The sequence below is a fragment of the Psittacula echo genome (assembly GCF_963264785.1).
Source record: "Psittacula echo genome assembly, chromosome: Z".
Classification (NCBI taxonomy): domain Eukaryota; kingdom Metazoa; phylum Chordata; class Aves; order Psittaciformes; family Psittacidae; genus Psittacula; species Psittacula echo.
Genome location: NC_137742.1, coordinates 85,446,383 through 85,464,853, shown reverse-complemented (window position 1 = coordinate 85,464,853; position 18,471 = coordinate 85,446,383). Strand labels below are relative to the sequence as shown.

The window sequence follows — 18,471 nt, the reverse complement described above, 5'->3', positions numbered from 1 at the left end:
AGTGCGGTTATAATGGCGTCCGCACTGTGGGGCGATGGTGGCAGTGTGGCTGTAATGGCATCCGGGCTGTGAGGCTGTGGTGGCAGTGGGGCTGTAATGGAGTCCGGGCTGTGGTAGCAGTGGGGCTGTAATGGAGTCCGGGCTGTGACGGCACTGGGGCTACAATGGCGGGACACCGGGACTGCGGCGGCGCCTCGCCCTCACGAGGCAACGACGGGCTGATCCATGCGGGGACTGCAACAGCATGGCGGGCTACGGAAAGCAGGGGGCGGGGGTGTGTGTGGTGGGGTATGGGGGGGGTGCGGGGGTGCGCCTGTGCGCGTGATGCGCTAGGGGCGTGGCCAGGCTAAGCCTCGCCCCATCACCCGGAAAGGGGTGTGTCCCACGGTGGGCGGTGGAGTGATGTCATATGCGTGCTGATTTGCATACGGCGTGCGTGCCGCTATGTGGGCGGGCGGCCGCGCCGGAGGTGGTGGATTCAAGATGGCGTTGTGTGGACGTGTCCGGAGCCGCTGCCCGGGCCCCGTGCTCCTTCTGGTCCTGGCTCTGGTGGCGCAGCCGGCGGCTGGCGGCCCTCCTTTTCCTCCCGCGGGCGCCGTCGGTGGTGGCGGCCCGGCCGCGGCGGGGCCGGCGGCGGGGCCGGGCGCGGCGGTCCCTCGAGGTCCCCGCGGCGGCAGCTCGGGCAGCGGGTGGAAGCTGTCGGAGGAGGCGGTGTGCCGGGAGGACGTGGTGCGGCTCTGCTCCAAGCACAGCTGGGCCAACAACCTCGCCGTCCTCGAGTGCCTACAGGATGTCCGTGAGGTAAGGGCCGGGCGCCGCGCCGGGCCGGGCCTACCCACGGCGGCGAACAAAGAGCGGGGCTCTGCGTCCTCGGCGGAGCGACCCCGACTTGAGCCGCCTGTCTCGTTTACCTCACGGTTTTGTCTCACAGAGCGGGCTTTGTGTGCAGGCCGCCGGCGGCTGCGCTTCCCGCGCTGTGGCTCCGCCGCTGCGGAGCTTCGTGTGAGGCTGCCGGTTCGGCGGGAGGGCGGCGGCGCCGGGAACGGAGCCGCTCTCTGCCCGCGCCCACTTCACAGGCATCTCTAGACTGCGCGGCCGCCTCCGTAGCGCCCCCCGCGGGGTAGGTCACGGTGGGATGGCCTCGTTTGGGGGTTATTCCAACCAAGGCGAGGCTGGATGGGGCTTTAAACAACCTGGTCTAGTGGAAGATGTCCCTGCCCATGGCAGGGATCTGGAACTGGATGAGCTTTGAGGTCCCTTCCAGTGCAAACCAGGTTTGCTCTTGGAGGTCTGGGGAGGGCCCCTGTACACTGCTGAGGAAAGGTGCTTTCCTGGTAGCACCGGTGACCCGAGAGGATTAGTTTCTTCAGGTTCAGATCCCCACCTCCGCCCAGAGCTCAGCTGCAGAGGTGGTTGGTTCCCAGTGCTTGTGTGTGTATTAAACTATATATACAGCCATTAGGCCTGGCTTAGTACATTTTGGGAGGTCATCTGGGCAGTCAGCATTGTCCCCAAGCATCTGCCCTGAGTGGTTTGAGCCTAAGTCAAGTAAAAAATGTGGTGCTAGCTCAGAGTCTTTTTGTATCCCCACATTTCATTAATTCCTTGGTGGTTCTTGTTCAATTTGAAGAAGCCTTTTGGGGGAAGTATCTTTCGTGAACTGTTTTGGTGTTGAGATCTGTTTATTTCTTGTCTTCTCTGTTGTAAAGCCCAGGAATGTCAGGCTGGGTTAGTTCTGATGGTGTTTTCCCAAGTGGCATTGTGGTCAGGAAAAACTTGTGCTCATTTCTCATCCGTTGTTGTAGAGACAGCAGGTGGCAGTGACTTAATGGTTGCTGTCATCAAGGGGAGTGTTGAACCAGTGTTAGTGGCTACTTGGCTTAAAATCCACAAATAACTTAGGTTTTAATCTAACTTCATGTTTTAATTGAGGGCAAGTAATTTGGTAAAACACTTATGATAGATGTTATAAATCAGTACTGATGCATCATCTGTCAGACTTATAAAATGCTCTAATATTTGTTCTATGAATAACTTGTCCATTCCTGTTTCTTCCACCTCCTTGGGACCTTTGGGGCCCCCTGCCAGGGAGGCACCTTCCAGTCCTGAGAGAATCTTAGAAGCTGTGCCTACAGGCAATAGCTTGTGAGCCACCAGCCTGCCAAAAAGGCAAGCTCTTCTTGGTCTTTATTTCCAGTTGTGTGGCACCTCCCTTCTCTTTTCACAGTTCAAGTGCTTGTTGGGTTTTCTGCCAAAAAAAACTTTTTTATTGTCTTGTGTCTCAGCTTTCTGCTGGAATAGTTATTTTAATGCGTTAAACACAGAATGGGGCATGGGTGTGCAGGGAGAAGATGAAGAGATGCTTTGCATCGCACTTTATTTTCAGCAGGTATAAGCCCTTATGTTGGTTGTGCATATCTCACGAGAGTTCCACTGTTTTTTGAATGCTGTGGCTTACTTGTGGTTTTCGTTTTCCCCTTTCAAAGCCTGCCTTGGTGTCTGGAGCTTGGTGGCTGTTGGTCTTGTCTAGCTGTAATGCTGTCTGGTACCCAGCGTCAAAGGGGGATCTTTCTCCTGGGGTGAGATCCCAGGCATCAGTAGGTCATGTTGAGGTTGTTTCGGATTGAGTTTTCTCTCCAAAAGTGCCCATCCGCAGCCTCATTTGTCAGCCTGTAAAGAGCACTGTCACCTGGTCTTAGACTCAGCAAGTCACCTGCCATACCACAGATGTGGTGGGCTGCTTCCTGATGTAAAGATGATTTCTCAGAGTGCTGTTCTTTGAAATTAATTATAATAATTGACTTCCCTGTGTCCCTACTATTTAACTTGTGATATTTTAGGTTAAAATGGTGTTTTAAACATTGGGTGGCACATTGGGTGATAGGGAACAGGATCAGATGTTTCCTTTGCATTGGTGGTGACAGTGGAGGAAATGGGTGACATACAAACAACAGTAACAGATAATATCTTTTAATTTTGACCCTAGAGCATCTGTCAGCTTTTTTGGAAAATACCAAAAAAGTGATAATTGCATTTTAAAACAGGTGGGGAATAGCCAGAGGAAACAACTACTTGAAACCTTCCTTTTGGGGCCATAAAGTATGGAGAAAACAGATGCTTATTTTGTAAGCCAGTGTGAATGTGATCACATTATTCAGTATCTGCTAATTTGTTAGTGTGGTGAACTGCCCAGCAAGTCCTCCCTTTTGCTTGGTAGTTCTCCTGAATCTGAAGGAACAAGAGTGTGGAGTTTGTGGTTGACTGACACGGGAGCCTAGCTTGTAGAGCAAATGTTGAGAGAAGCTGTTTAACACAAGTATTTAGTAAAGAAGAGTTGGAAAGGAAAAAGAAAATGCTAAAAAACCAAAGCAAACACACATGCCCCAAGCCAAAAAGAAACCCAAACCCAAAATAATTGAAGTTTTGGTTTTAAGAGGTTACTTGTAGACTGTCAATTTAAAGTACTACCAACACCGATATTTAAGCACTGCATGTTTTTTAGAATTCTTAAAAAAAATCATCCCTTCCAGCTGGTATCAAACACTGTGTCACTGATTTTGCACCAAGTCAGTGAATAGCTTGATTGCCCTAGCACAGTCTGCTCCTGTAGGTACAAAGCTCTTCTGCATTTCAGGTTGTTACACATATTGAAATGTAGAAGTCACGGGACAATTGCGCTTTTCTGCTTTCCTTTCTTGGTAGAAGGATACTCTGTAATTTGTGGAGATAGTGGTCAGAGCTAGTCAGCTTAAATGATCCAGAGAAGGCCACAAGGATGATCAGGAAGCTGGAGCACCTCCTGTATGAAGACAGGCTGAGAAAATTGTTCAGCCTGGAGAAGAGAAGGCTGCGTGGAGACCTCATAGCAGCCTTCCAGTATGTGAAGGGGGCCAACAAGGATTCTGAAGAGGAACTCTTTGTCAGGGACTGTAGTGGTAGGACAAGGGGTGATGGCTTTAAACTTAAACAGGGGAAGTCCAGGTTAGAATCAAGGAAGAAGTTTTTTGCTATGAGAGTGGTGAGGCACTGGAACAGGTTGCGCAGAGAAGTGGTAATTGCTTTATGCCTGGCAACCATCAACCAAGGCCAAGTTGGACAGGGCTTGGAGCAACCTGATCTAGTGGAAGGTGTCCCTGCACACGGCAGACGGTGGGAAGCTATATGAGCTTTAAGGTCCTTTCCAATCCAAGTCAGTCTGGGATTCTATGACTATATTTAGAAAATAGAATCAATCATGTGTCTTGGTGCATTTTCCTGAGAAATTAATTTACTTCTAGATAAAATTATTTGTGCACTTGATATGTTGCTGTTTTGAGCCACTTAAGTTTTGTTATCAGCATTTTAATTGTTATCTATATAACTCCATGCGAAGCTATAAAAAGAGTAGCACGAGGTGGTGTCTGCTCTGGTTTCTGAAAATGTTTTGAAGTGCTTTTTCTGAAATGATGCTGGTTGCTAACCTGTTTCTAGAGGGACTTCAGCGCTTGCATTTCACTCAACGTGGGCTGCAGCCTTTAAGTACTTTTTATGGGCTGCCTATTAATCTAATTTTTGTGGGGTTATTGTATAAATAAACCAATGAAATATTAATATATTTGCTAGGTTAAAGTGTTTGCATGATGAATGATGATTTGTGTTGAAAGCATGACTGAGTTGTTGAATTTGAGGTAGGAAACATGAGCAGATATGAAAATACCTTAACCATTGTAGCTTTGGCAAGCTTGCAATATAGCAGAGTATAATTTTACTCTTAAAGCACACCTTGGTTTCGATTAATCAGTGAATTAACTTGATTTTGTAATTGCTGAGCTTCACTTGCATTGCACTCACAAAGAATAGACAATACTTAAAGCATTATATCCATCCATACAGCACTGAGGGATTGTAGGCTAAATTTTTCTAAGCTGGGATTAGAGATCAAAGTTTTGGCTTCCTGCTGCTTTCTTCCTCAGTGGTTCCGTTTTTTTGGTAGCACCTTTGTGGCAGGGATGTTATAATTGAGCCTGAATGCTCTAATTCTGGGCAAATTAAGGCTCTCTTCATGTTGAGGATTGGATTAAGAACAAAAACAAATTAACCTTGTATTTAAAGAAGAGTGTTTTCCCTGTTATTTCTGACCCATAAAAGGCCAGAAAATTCATTTGAGGGGATACATAGACTAGGAAGCGTGTAACGTTTGATGGGTTGTGAATTGGCATGTTTCTTCCACATAAATGTTTTATTCCTCACTTCCTGTGTACCTGAGCTCCTGATAAAATAGTACCAGTGAAATTACTCAGTTTTAAGATTATTGATGGAAAAGAGAAACTAGATGATAACACATGCTTGGAGTCTTCATCTCTGAAAGGTTGTGTGTGCGCAGTCACTGTGCTTGTTCAATAGCTTCTCTACTTTCTTGGAAAAGAAACTGGAAATGTGAAGGCTTCCATGAAGTTTTTTGTTTGCACTGTGGTGGGTGTGGTCTGTCATGGTAGCTTGATTTGTTTTATTTTTCCTCTTTTATATCTATAATTCATTGATCTGAAGGGTGAAGGTTTCGTTTTGCTTGAGCATGCAACATTATCTCATATTTGAGCATGCATTCATGTTATTTCCATCTCTTACAGCTTTCCGATGCCCAAGTGGAGGCTGGTATTTAAAGTACCATTCTTGAGCTGTCTGGGTTGTGGCAGCAAATGACTGTTTACCTGTCCAGTGCTGTAAGTAAGTGAGGGCTGTGAATTAAACATAGCAATGGGTAGGCTAGTTTTTAAGAAATGCAGATAAAGAAGACAACTGTTTACTGAGCTGGCCCATCTCTCCCAGTGCACGGAATCCCAGACTGGTTTGGGTTGAAAGGGAAGCTAAAACTCATCCAACTCCAACCCCCCGTGATGGGCAGGGACACCTTCCACTAGGCCAGGTTGCTCCAAGCCCCACCCAAGCTGGCCTTGAACACTGCCAGGGATGAGGCAGCCACAGATTCTCTGGGCAGCTTGTGCCAGGATGCTTTCCAGTTCTCCCTGGCTTTTAGGTGAGCTGGTTTGAATAGGAGCTGCCTGTTTCTCAGGGTGGTAAGTACATAGTTGTGGGATGGAGGCTGTTCTGGTTCTCTAATCACTACTGCAAAGGAGTAGCCAGTTGGTATTCTAGTCATGCTCTTAGAGTACCTACAGCATTATCATCTGGTTTAGATACCAACACAAAAAGGGATTTTTTTTTTTTTTTTCAAGCAATGATCAGAAACCTGGAAAATGTACCTGTAAGCCATGCCAAGGGCTTTGCTTACACTCTCCCTTTTTTCTAAGGGATATTGACCTGGTGGGGATTCAAAGCCACCTTCCCAGGTATGGGAGTTTAAAATCTCTGACATTCTGAAGGCTAATAAAAAGCAGAATTCTTACCTATAGTTGAAGTTGTGCTGGCTTAAACTAAAAATTTGTTGCACTTTCGAGAGATTGAGTTAATTATTGGGCTGCAACTGAATGCTGGACTCTGTATATACAAAGTTGAAGCCTGTGCATCTGTATTAGAAATTTTGAGATACCATTCTGTCTCAAATGGAATTTAATTAAGAATTTACAGTTTTTTGTGGCAGATGCACATTGATTTGAATGGTCAAGACTGCTCCTACCTGCTTCAGAAATTAATAAAATGTAAGATGATTCTATTAAAGTCAATGGAAGGGAATGGTTGGACCAAGGAAGAAGGGATTGAGATTATTAAGTTTTGAAAAATATTGAAGCAACAGCAAAAGAAAATGGTGGTGACAAGGCTGGAACACTTTCTGAAGCCTTTTCTCCCGAGGCTTGGCTTCTTAACTGAGATTAGCACATTTTTGTTCTAAAGTTCTTCTTTTTCCTTGTGTTGAGATAACGTAAGCCCAGTTTCCTCCTGGCTGTTCTAGTTAAATCTTAATGTAAAATTGTAAATACACTTTAAAAGTCTGTTTTCTGTTTGGATTACTTCTTTTGGAATCGGCCTTTGGCCTCATCTCAGGATATAGCAGTATTTAAAAGTACCCTTTTCATCTTACTAACATCACATGTGAGCTGATTAGAGGGTACAATGATGTCTCTCTTGCTAGGTTTTGGACTTACTGTCTTGTGAACAGCATGTTAAGCACAGGTTCTTGGTTCTCCATATCCTTAATGATCGTAACAATCTCTGTTTTTATCTGAAAGAGTTTCTTTTGTGTTTTTTCTCAGGAGTGGGTTTGGTTTTTTTGTGTTTTGTGCTGTTCTTGGCAGGCTCATGCTTGTGGTAGCTAGTTATGCATTGCCTTGGCCTGGGATGTTTGGCTTAATAAAAGAGATTATCTTACAAGCCTGCTTCCTCTGGTGGGTTGGCACTGGTGGCCTGCTGCAGCTCTGAATACTGAGGAGGAAAGGAATGAGAATACAAGTGGAAAAGTAAAGTTTAACACAGGCTGCACAGTCTGAGAATGGCTTAGGATGAACCAAGAAAGCTGTGTTACATAGAGCTCTGTTTTTGGGAAGGTGGGTTACTGGGTGAGGTAGGTGAATGTGTTTGAAAAGCAAGGACTCCGTGGGTTGTTGCAGCCTAGCTGTACCTGTCTCTGCTGTGTTTCCCCACATGCATCCTCTTCTCCCTTGTACTGAAGGAAAGGAGACCTCTCTAGCCCTGGTGTTGCTTCAGGTTGTCATGGTTGGAACTGGGTGATTTGAAGAGAGAGAATTCTAGGTAAATTGTGTGCTCTCTTATTTCCCAGCATAGAGATAATGTCTTAATGTTCTTTACAGTGTAGCTTTTCTGGATGTGAGCACCCTTCTGTCAATGGACTTTGCTGGTTTTCGATTTTGGAAAATGTACCCTGACTTTTGAAAAAGCTTTACAGTTTCTCCTCCTAATAATAAGCCCCGAAGAGCTGGGTTAATAAAAGGTCATCTTTTCACCCAAGGCAAAATAATTGTCTTTTTATTTTAAATTGCCTCAAAATATTTTTTTGATCTTCTGACTAATTTAGTTTTAAGATATGTAAAGTTGATTGCTATGGCACTAAGTAATTCAGTTCTGTTAGCTGATGATTTTTTTATCGCCATGGGATACTCTTTATTTTCTGGATGTTCAGTTTGTCAGTAACAATAATTGTGTGTTAGATGAGGAGCAGAGCTCCCCCCTTCCCTAGGTACCAGCTTGTAACATAAATTGTGACCTCTCTTCATCAAGGCAGTAGATGAAAACCCATACTGTTCTCCTCCTGAGCTGAGGTGGCATTCATAAACAGTGTCTTGGCATGTGGTGTCCAAATGTCGGCAGCTTGAGCTGAGGAATTTCCTGCAGTAGTGAGAGAGGTGTCTGTTTTCTCTACACTTTTTTTTGGGGTGTAATGCCTGAGTTTATTTTTTTCCCCTTTGAATAAATGTATCTTACAGCTCTTACAGCCTTGTGAGCTTAGATCTCACATGTTTGCGTTGGAGTGCATTACTTGGTTATAATGTCTAAAATCTTGCCTTCACTAAAAAGGTGTGGTTTATGTCTTTGATTGTCAGTGCTGTGGCTTAAGTCTAATGGTCTTGCCAGGTAGCAAGTAGCAAGGAGACTAATATCTCCTGCCAGGTAACAAGATGGGGACAAACAAACATTAATCTTACTGGACAGGAAATAACATTTATTATTTGCATCTTTGCCTGAAACAGTGAGTGTGACAAACAGGTAGTATTCAGTGTAACAAGTATTCATGGTTTCTCTACATGCCTGAAGTATTTTAATCTTTCGTGGTTAGTGGTAGAACTGTGTGCTGCTCTGTGGAAAACCTTCTAGTTTCCTTATTTGATTCTTGGGAGTTTTGAGTCTCTTCTAGAGAACTCAGCTAGTTATGTTGCTATAATTAAGTACTTAGCCATAACAGGGTAGGTTAATAACAAATAGCTATTCCAGCCCTGCTATGCAAAATTATTCAGGCGAATGTGCTGTCTTTTTGTTGAAAAAATAAAGCCCAGCTTAATCCAGTGCCAGGTTTGCTGTCCACATCTCTTGAATCTTAATAGGAGGCTCACCAGCCTTCATCGTGCTCAGTGGTTTGCTAATTGAGACTTTCTTTTCTAGACTGTCCTGTTAGCACAGGGAAAAATAGTTTTCACCAAGTGAACTGCAAACAAGCTCAGCAGAGCGTGCATTCTTTAAGGGTTGAAGTAATTGCCCTACAAAAAGTTTTGATAGAATTAAAAAAAACCCAGACCAACCCCAAACCTGCTTGGCTTGTAGACTTTCTATAGCAGTCCAGGCTTGATTTGAGCTGAGTCAACTTTTGTTACACTGTTCTCAGCTGAGTTGAAATAAGATCCTGAAAAAGCTTACAATTAAGTCTTTCATTATCAAATTGATTTTTCTGCTCATGTCAGCGTCTCCATGGCCTACCTATATATGTCATAAAATCAGAAAAAGTAACCACTTTCAAGTAATAGCACTGAACACCTCAGTTCTTGTAATTTACAACATGGATTGTTCCTTAGACTGCAGTTCTTTAGCTGCGTTCGTGATGGTTTAAACAAATCAATATTAATGGTATCCTGTTATTGTACAATTCAGACTTCTAGTCAAAATCTGGTCTCCATTGATATAGAATCATAGAATAGTTAGAGTTGGAAAGGACCTTAAGATCATCTAGTTCCAACCCCCCTGCCATGGGCAGGGACACCTGGCACTAAACCATGTCACCCAAGGCTCTGTCCAGCCTGGCCTTGCACACTGCCGGGGATGGAACATTCACAGCTTCCTTGGGCATTCCGTTCCAGTGCCTCACCACCCTCTCAGTAAAGAATTTCTTCCTTATATCCAATCTAAACTTCCCCTGTTTTAAGTTTTAACCCATTACCTCTTGTCCTATCACTGCAGTCCCTAATGAAGAGTCCCTCCCCAGCATCATTATAGGCCCCCTTCAGATACTGGAAGGCTGCTACGAGGTCTCCACACAGCCTTCTCTTTTCCAGGATGAACAGCCCCAACTTTCTCAGCCTGTCTTTGTATGAAAAAAGTTCTTTACTGTGAGGGTGGTGAGGCCGTGGAACAGATTGCCCAGAGAAACGGTAGATGTTCCATCCCTGACAGTGTTCAAGGTCAGGTTGGACAGAGCCTTGGGTGACACAGTCTACTGTGAAGTGTACCTGTCCATAGCAGGGGGCTGGCACTAAATGATCTAACTATATTAAGGGAGTGGAGCATCTCCCTTATGAGGAAAGGCTGAGGGAGCTGGGTCTCTATAGTTTGGAGAAGAGGAGACTGCGGGGGGACCTTATTAGTGTATATAAATATATAAAGGGGGAGTGTCATGAGGATGGAGCCAGGCTCTTCTCAATGGCAAACAATGATAGGACAAGGGGTAATGGGTACAAACTGGAACACAAGAGGTTCCACTTAAACTTGAGAAGAAACTTCTTCTCAGTGAGGGTGACAGAACACTGGAACAGGCTGCCCAGGGAGGTTGTGGAGTCTCCTTCTCTGGAGACATTCAAAACCCGCCTGGACACATTCCTGTGTAACCTTATCTAGGTGTTCCTGCTCCGGCAGGGGGATTGGACTAGATGATCTTTTGAGGTCCCTTCCAATCTCTAACATACTGTGATACTGTGATACTGTGATCTTAAGGTCCTTTCCAGTGCAAACCATTCTATGATTCTATGGGGAAAAAAAAAACCCCAGCAACCCAGTGTGAATGACTTATAAATTCAAGGGTGTTCATGCAAAGGCTTGCTTTTTTTTTTTTTTTTTTCTGTCTTTTCTTTCCTTCCTGCAAAGGATAGTGTAAAGATCTTCCTAGAATGATTTGGATTGGAAGGAGCCTTTGAAGTTCATCTAGTGCAGGCTTCCTGGAATGAGGAGAGACATCTTCAACTAGATCAGGTTGCCCAGGACCACATCCAGCCTGGCCTTGAGTGCCTACAAGGATGGCACATCTACCACGTGTCAGCAACCTGTGCCGGTACTTTAGCACCACTAGTCATATGAAGCAAAATTATTTCTTAAAGAAAAAAAAAAAATCCGAAAAAGCTGAAACATTCACTCATGGTCTAAGTCCTCCCTACGTTTTTATTGAACTGAATACTGGAATGGGACTCCTGTGTTGAATGAGCATCCTGCCTCTGGGTATCCCAATGATAACAACATTATCTGGGAAGGCGTGGTACTAGGGAACATACTTTTCCCTCAACTGATTCACAGCTCTAAAGGTGTATGCTCATTCTAATGTTATTGTTAATAGCTTTAATGAGAAGTATATGTGCAAAGTATAGTTGTAGTAGATATATGATTCTGCACTTCCCTCACAGAACACAAACAAAGCCTTGCTGTGTTTCATACTTTTGCTTTATGACCTGTGCTTTGGCAGGCACTAAGCAGATAGTGAACCATCACTGATCATCCTGTCACCTCTGTGCAGAAATAGCAGCAACATAAAGGGAAGACTTTCCTGGAATGATGCAGGTTTTTTTTGCTCAGGTACTCATGGGCCATGTGGCTTGAGCTTGTCCACATCAAACCCCTTTTGCATGCTCTGAGGCTCTGTTGGCTTCCTTTCTCTGAGCAGCTCACAGGGAACGCCTACACAAAGGTAAAAAGCATGCCACAAACCACAGGGATTTTTTGTTTCTCTCTCCTCCTCCAGGCATTTGTGAACTCTTCCAGCATCCTGTTGTATAAAAACATGGCCTAAACTTGTTCTGCTGCGGAGAGTGCTGGTGGAATTTAAATTCTTCTCTTTGTATGTCAGTTCTTCCCAGAGTAATTTCCCCAAATGCTTTTCCTCCCTTGATACCTTACAGTGAAATCCATCACAACTTTGTAATGCCTTCAAGGATTATTTAATTTGTGTTGTCTTCTAATGTCTCTTGCTCTCCAGGGTTCACTGTATTTTAAGATTAGAGCTGAGGTGGGCTGTGTGCTGTTGGCATGCAGCTGGAAGGAGTACTGAACTTGCATTTCTCTGTTCTGTAATTAAAAGGTGAGAATCAGTGCTCCAACCACTTGACCTGCTGGTTATTGGACAACCAGAGCTGTATTGTGTGTTCTCTGAAGTGGCTTGGGGCAAATTGCAATAGCTGAAAACCTTCCTATGGCTTAGAGTCGTGCATCATGAATAACTTCAAATATCACACCAGCATATTGTTGCCATCTTAAAGTGATCTTTTGTCTGTTGGGAGGTAGAGTTTGATTGACCTCTGACTGTGATTGCTTCTACATTACTTAGTGGGATCCCTAATTTGGAATTGGGATCCTGTTGCAGAGATCAGAGTTTTGAATTAAAGGAAAAAAAAAAAAAGCCCCTCTGCAAATCCAATATTGAGCCACTAAAGTGGAATGGCAAAAAAGGAAGATGTTAAGAGTAAGTAGCAGAGAGCTTATAGCCTGTTGGCGAAACTGTGTATTTTTGAAACTTTGCCTCAAGTTTTAAGGCAGAGTATTATTTAACATACCTTGATTGTTCTGATCTTAACTTGGGCCAGAAGAGTCCTTCCAGAGTGAACTTTTGTTCTCAGGAACCATTTAAAATACACTTGTGGAGACTGACTGATATGACAGTTCACCACCTTGGGAACTGTGTTGCCCAAAGTACTTCTGAACTGCCCTTTTGCGATTTGTCATGCATGGTTTTAAGTTCTTTGTAGGTTGCATGCTGCTTCTAGTTGTAAAAGCTGTAAAATGAACGAAGAGGTTATCTTTGAAAGATGCCTAAAATAATGCCTCAGTCAGAGCTGCTGAAACATTGCATGGAAGTAAAATTTGGGCAGTGTAAATACAGGGCTATTTGTTCCCATATTTACAGAGCTCATTGTTTTGTTTTGCCCTCTCTAATAAGTTTATACTTTGGGTACTGTCCCTTAGTAGCACTGTTTTGTTTTTAAGCTGCTTAACTACATGTTCAGACTTGAATCCAGGACTTCAGCAGGCAGCTTCCCTTCCTTCTGTGTTCACTGGTGAATCTGAAACCTTCTGGACAGGTGAGCACATGGGTTGTCAGCTGATGAGTATCTCTGTAGGAAGAGACTGGGGAAGGTGGAGAACTGAAGAGCACAGCCACTTTCCCAGTCATGAATCCACCTGGAAATGTCAGGGTTATTCCCTCCGCTTCTAGAAGCTGATGTGCAGAAGCTGAGAGTCTCCAGTCTTAGGCAGGAAATGCTCTTTGCTGTTGTTTTCTAGCTGAGGCTCTTCTCATGGGATATTAGAGCAGTAGGCTTGTGTTCAGCCTCTGGGCATGAAGCCATCATTAATAGTCAAGGTGGACACTCTTGCTTGTTGGGTTTTTATAACATGAAATTTTTCGTATCTCTTGTTCAAATGTCAAACCAAATCTACGCTAGCTAAATCATCTTAATTAAGCCTTTTCAGGGCAAGGTACAGGAGCTATTATTCTAGCTTGCTCCTGTGTGGAAAGTACTTGTTTTCCTAGAAACAACCTGTAATATTCAGTGATAACTGATAAAATCACAGAATTGGCCTGATGACAGTGAATACAGGAGCTGGAAAGACTGATTTTGTAGAGAAGCAAATAAGAGGTTTTGATTAGGATCTCCTCTTGAATTACGTGCTTTGTGGCTGGGACTTTGACCATGGAAGTGTTCATCTTGGAGTTCTGAATTTTTTTTGGTTGGATGAGATAACAGTTGAAAGATGCTGCCATTTGTTGGAAAAGTAGTACACGACCAGGTGAATATTCCAGAATAACAGGTACTTGGAAGGGGTAGAATTCATTTCTATCCTGATATTCCAGGAAGTGGCAGTTCTGCTTTACTGAGGCTGCCACTAATATCTCCCATCTTGTTCTGAGGACTGCTACAGCCCTGGGGCAAGTGAAAGAACTTCTTCCACATCAGTTGCCATTCCTGAAGAGTTATGCACATGGGTATGCTCTTAATTTGCAGTCTTGCCTGTTTTTTTTCTTGCTGGGTTGCTCATATTTGTTCTTTTGTGGGTCTGGCTGTCCAAGCTGAAAAACCTTCTGTAAATCAGACAGGTATCCTGTAGTACTGATCTGTCAGGTACAGGAGGTTGCAGACATCTTGGGCTGGACCTGGATGTGAACCTGCGTTATGATCCTGCATCACTTTGGGAGCTGCTGGTTAAAATAACTGATTTGGTTTCCTTGGCTACAGTACTTGGCAACAGTTGACTAGTACACAGGCTGAAAGCGTGGGCAAGGCAGTGAGTCTGTCTCAGTGCAGTGAATAGAGGTAAGGTTTCTTTTTTTTTTTTTCCCCACTTGTTTTTAATATTAAGTGTTCCATAACCGTTACACAATTTGCCTGTATAATTTTGGGAAAGACTAGCATCTCTTAATGCAGCAAAAGGCTTATTTTTTAAAAAGCAGTCTCTCACTTGAATGAAACATAGCTATGTTTGTTCGTCATTGCCAAAACAAAAGCAGCAATGAAACTGGTGAAGGGCCTTGAGCACAAGTCTTACCAGGAGCAGTTGAGGGAACTGGGTTGTTTAGTTGTGGAGAAAAGGAGGCTCAGAGGAGACCTATCGTTGCCTACAACTCCCTGAAAGGAGGTTGTAATGAGGTAGGTGGTGTTCTCTTTTCCTGGGTAACAAGCAATAGTATAAGAGGAAGGGGCCTCAAGTTGCATCGAGGGAGGTTTAGATTGGATATTAGGAAAGACTTCTTTACCTAAAGGGTTGTCAAGCCTTGGGACAGGCGACCCAGGGAGATGGTTGAGTCACCATCCTTGGGGGGATTTGTGTAGGTGTGGCACTTAGGGACATGGTTTAGTGGTGGACTTTGCAGTGCAAATTTAACAGTTGGACATGATGATTTTAAAAGTCTTTTCTAACCTAACTGATTCTATGATTCTATTTAGCGTTTCCTAGCAAGATTTGTCATATCAGAAAATAACAGTGTACTGGGTGGAGAGCTGAGTTACTCGGCATTTCACATCCTTCCTTGCTGTCTACTGCTAGTTCTAATCCATGGAAAGTGCTTTGTGAAAAACATGGAAGAGTTTCTTTTGCCTGTAGCGTCTCAGTCTCTAAAACACTGTGTGGGATTGAAATGTTGCTTCATCCTTCTTCAGGAGCAAATCTGCAACTTGTAGTCCAAAAGGAGTTCTAAGACTACAAAACCAGAAAGTGCCATTTCTGCACGAGAATGCCTGAGACTCTCATCAAAGTGAAGTGTGATCTGGAGCAGACTGCCTTGAAGAGCTTTCTGTTCTCAGATTTGATATTCATGTGCCTGGTAAATATTTATGATTTCGTTGCCCTACACATTGACCTTCCAGGAGAACTGGATCTCCTCCTTTTAATGCAGCAGAGACTCTGGGAGCAGCTGTGGAGGAGGGAAGTGGCACATGCAGCTTGTCTTCGAATTCTTTAGACAGTGTCTTGCTGAGGGTGTCTCACATGTTTGTGTAGTCACATGTAATCTGCAACAATCTGGGAGTGTAAAAGGCTGAGGTACGTGTGATGAATACTACTCGTGACTTTGGGAACACTGCAGTGCTCCATCTTGCCCTCAGCTGTAAGACTGTCAATGCAGTTGGGAAGTTTTATCAGTGAAGCTTGCTGTTGAGAAGAAAGCACTCATAGAGGAAAGCAAGAGATAAAAGTTGTCAAAATAAGCCTTGCTTTGTGGAGAGGAAGGCCTGTCTGTTACACTTGCATTTGGATGACATCCTGTAACACAATATGAAACAGTTTAGGATGAAGGGAGCAGGCTTGCTTTGTGTTCAGAGCTTTGTTACTTGGGTAAGGTGTGTGGGATTTAAATGTAAAATTAAGCTTAATAGCTTTAAATCCTAGCATGTGTCAGGCTTGTCCAAACTTAAATAAACTGAGTATGGAACAAGAATGGTGTACATCTCTTATGTGGATGTGCCGTGATTGAGTATTTGTTACCCATGTGATCAGGGTCTTATTTTCTATAAGGTGTTTGAATGTCTACAAAATGTCCTAATGAAACTAAGATGAGATTTTTTTTTTTCCTTCCTTCTAACTGTTTAACAAACTGCAAGTAATCTGTTTGTTCTTTTCTTTTTTTCTCTTAGTCTTTTCTAAGTTTAAAAAAAGACTCCCTGGTTGATGTCATTTTGACTGTTCAACCATTTACATGGTGTTGAGGTATCCATGTCCTGAATGGTGATTTTGGTGGGTGTTTCAAATAGTTCATGCTGTAAATTTGGGGCAGTGCACATAGGAGGGGCATTGAAGTGGTATGAAGGGCATGATGACCCATCAGCTGAGTGGTGAGGTCTGTAGCATGTGAGGAATATATGCCAGAGATGTGTCAACAGCTGGGTTGCTGCATGAGGATTCAGGTTTTCTCCCTTCCCATAAGGGGAAACAGCTTTAGCTTGGATTTAATTATTAACAGTTTCCTTTTCTTCTGTTTAAGAAGTAAGCTGGCCTGGCTGGTCACTCATTCAGAAATGTTCTGACATAATAGTTTCAGGATGAGGTAGTCAGCTCTTCTCCCTGGAGTGATTTCTCTGGATAACACAGTGCATGTTAGGTATAGCTTTCAAGTACTAGATGCAGCTCTTGCACACTGAGATCATTACTGCAGTTAATATGCCTCATTTATTTCCAGGCTGTTTGATTACAAAGCTTTTCTCTGTTTCAATGCTCTTTTTTGAAAAAGGGCTTGTCTCAGGGATGTGTTTGGCTGGTTTGGGGGAGGAGTGGACAGTATGTGTTTCAACTGATAAAATGTTTAGTTTGTCGTCTTTAACACTGTACACTGTGGCATTCAGTAACAAGTGTAGTAGTATGGGATAATTGCAGGTATATTAGTCTTTTTTGAACTGAGCATTTTGTTTATTGAATGTCAGGGGAAGATGGTTAAAAGGTTCTAATGAACTTTTCCTGGCATTTTTTGGTGCATTTACAAATACTTTGCCTGTAAGATTTGCATGCGTCAGCCAGCCCTTTATGTCTAGCTCTTATCCTGCTTTTTATGCTGTCTTTGCGTTAAAACCTCAGCAGAGTACTTCAAGAGAGAGCATCTCTGAAAAGCAGTGTCTTGGCTTATTGCCACGCTTTGTGGGTGACAAAAGGGAGTGTCTTCAGGAGGGGCTAAAGCCTCATGGCTTGCTGGCTAGCAAAGCCTGCTTCAGGTGCTCAGTGCTCTAGTTAAGAGTCTTGGAGCTGTTGGGATAGAGAAATATGTTCTGAAAGAGTGTGTTAACATGAGCATCCCTATGCAGGGAGGTATGACTGAGGCATGATCTTACAATTATGCATTGCATGTTATTAACGGAAATCACTGTTGATGGTGATAGTTGGAGGTCCAGGCAACTAATGAACTGAGCACTGATTTGATGCACAGAATTAAATCTGGGAGTAATAACTTTCAAACAGTTGTCTACTTCACTATTAAAGGCTGCTGCTCGTGTGGCCAGGGTGCCTGAAGAAGACACACAGCACTACTTGTACAGGGAAAACAGGAACTGGTTTCAGCGTGTTGGCTTTGAATGGCTGTGCTGAGGGGAGCCTTCATGTGTTATGTAGTCTGTGCTCCAGATACACTCATCTGTGGAGAGACTTGGACGCTGTCAGCTCATGCAGGTAAAAAGCTTGATGGCTGAAGTCATGAGACCCTTTGGAGGAGCTTGTACTGAAGTCAAGAGGAAAGACTATTTCAGTTCCATGTAGTAGAAACAGGACAAAGACTTGATGAGAAAAAGATGTCAGTATTATGCAAAACAGGGCTTAAGGGCATTAAAATTTTGCACTTGTGGCACATGGCTGCGTAAATGAATTCAGATTAGGTATCTGGGGAGGCTAACGGAAGCATATTTTAATGAACCCTGGCTAATTACTCTTCACTTCTTGATCAATACCCAGGAGACCTCAAACTGCTCGTATTTAAAAACCCTTATATGTGTGTATATATATATCTGCATATAATCAAAACAACTGGAGGCACTTGGTTTGTAATGTTCTGGTTCACAAGGGCTTCATGTATTTGGAGGCTGTCCTGTAAGGTTGAAGACTTCCAAAAAGTATTGTGAATTTTTGATGTGAAGTGCAGATGAACACATGGGCTTCAGAGAGCATGAGTTTTTTGAATCATCTTTGCTGTAAGTGTATGGAAGTATGTGGGATGATGAGTTGGGTTGCTTTAATATGATGTGGTTTTTGCTATACGGTTGGAACCCTTTTCACATGCTAGTGTAGACCAGGCAAGGCAGATGTATGTGGTTTTCAACAAGAGGAAAGAGTTCCTGTAAATACTTGCTGGCGTATGTATGTTCCTGAAGTGACCTATATAAGGACCACCTCTTCTGTTGTCTCAGAAACCTGGTTTTCACCAGAATATTGTGTGTGAATTTCAGTGTACTCAACATTAATACAAAATAAAAATGTTAGGACATAAAGGACTGTCTTAAAATTGTTTCCTGTTAAAGAATTTGGAATATTCAGTCTTTTCCAATTGAGCTAATTAACAAAACCACTGCATGTTCATAGTTAATGCATCACTCTGTATGTGACCCATGGGTAATGAATGCATGACAGAGGTGAGGAAAGGTAACC

General features: G+C 43.5%; 1 protein-coding gene across 1 annotated transcript in view; it reads left to right on the top strand.

The window, feature by feature from the left end:
• Positions 1–464: 464 nt before the first annotated feature.
• The window catches only part of GLG1 (golgi glycoprotein 1), a 92,657-nt gene continuing 74,650 nt past the window's right edge, over positions 465–18,471 (top strand). The window contains exon 1 of the mRNA XM_080638799.1: positions 465–801. Within this exon, the coding sequence (XP_080494925.1) occupies positions 484–801 (318 nt within the window). The 5' untranslated portion in view covers positions 465–483. The remainder of the gene's footprint in view (positions 802–18,471) is intronic.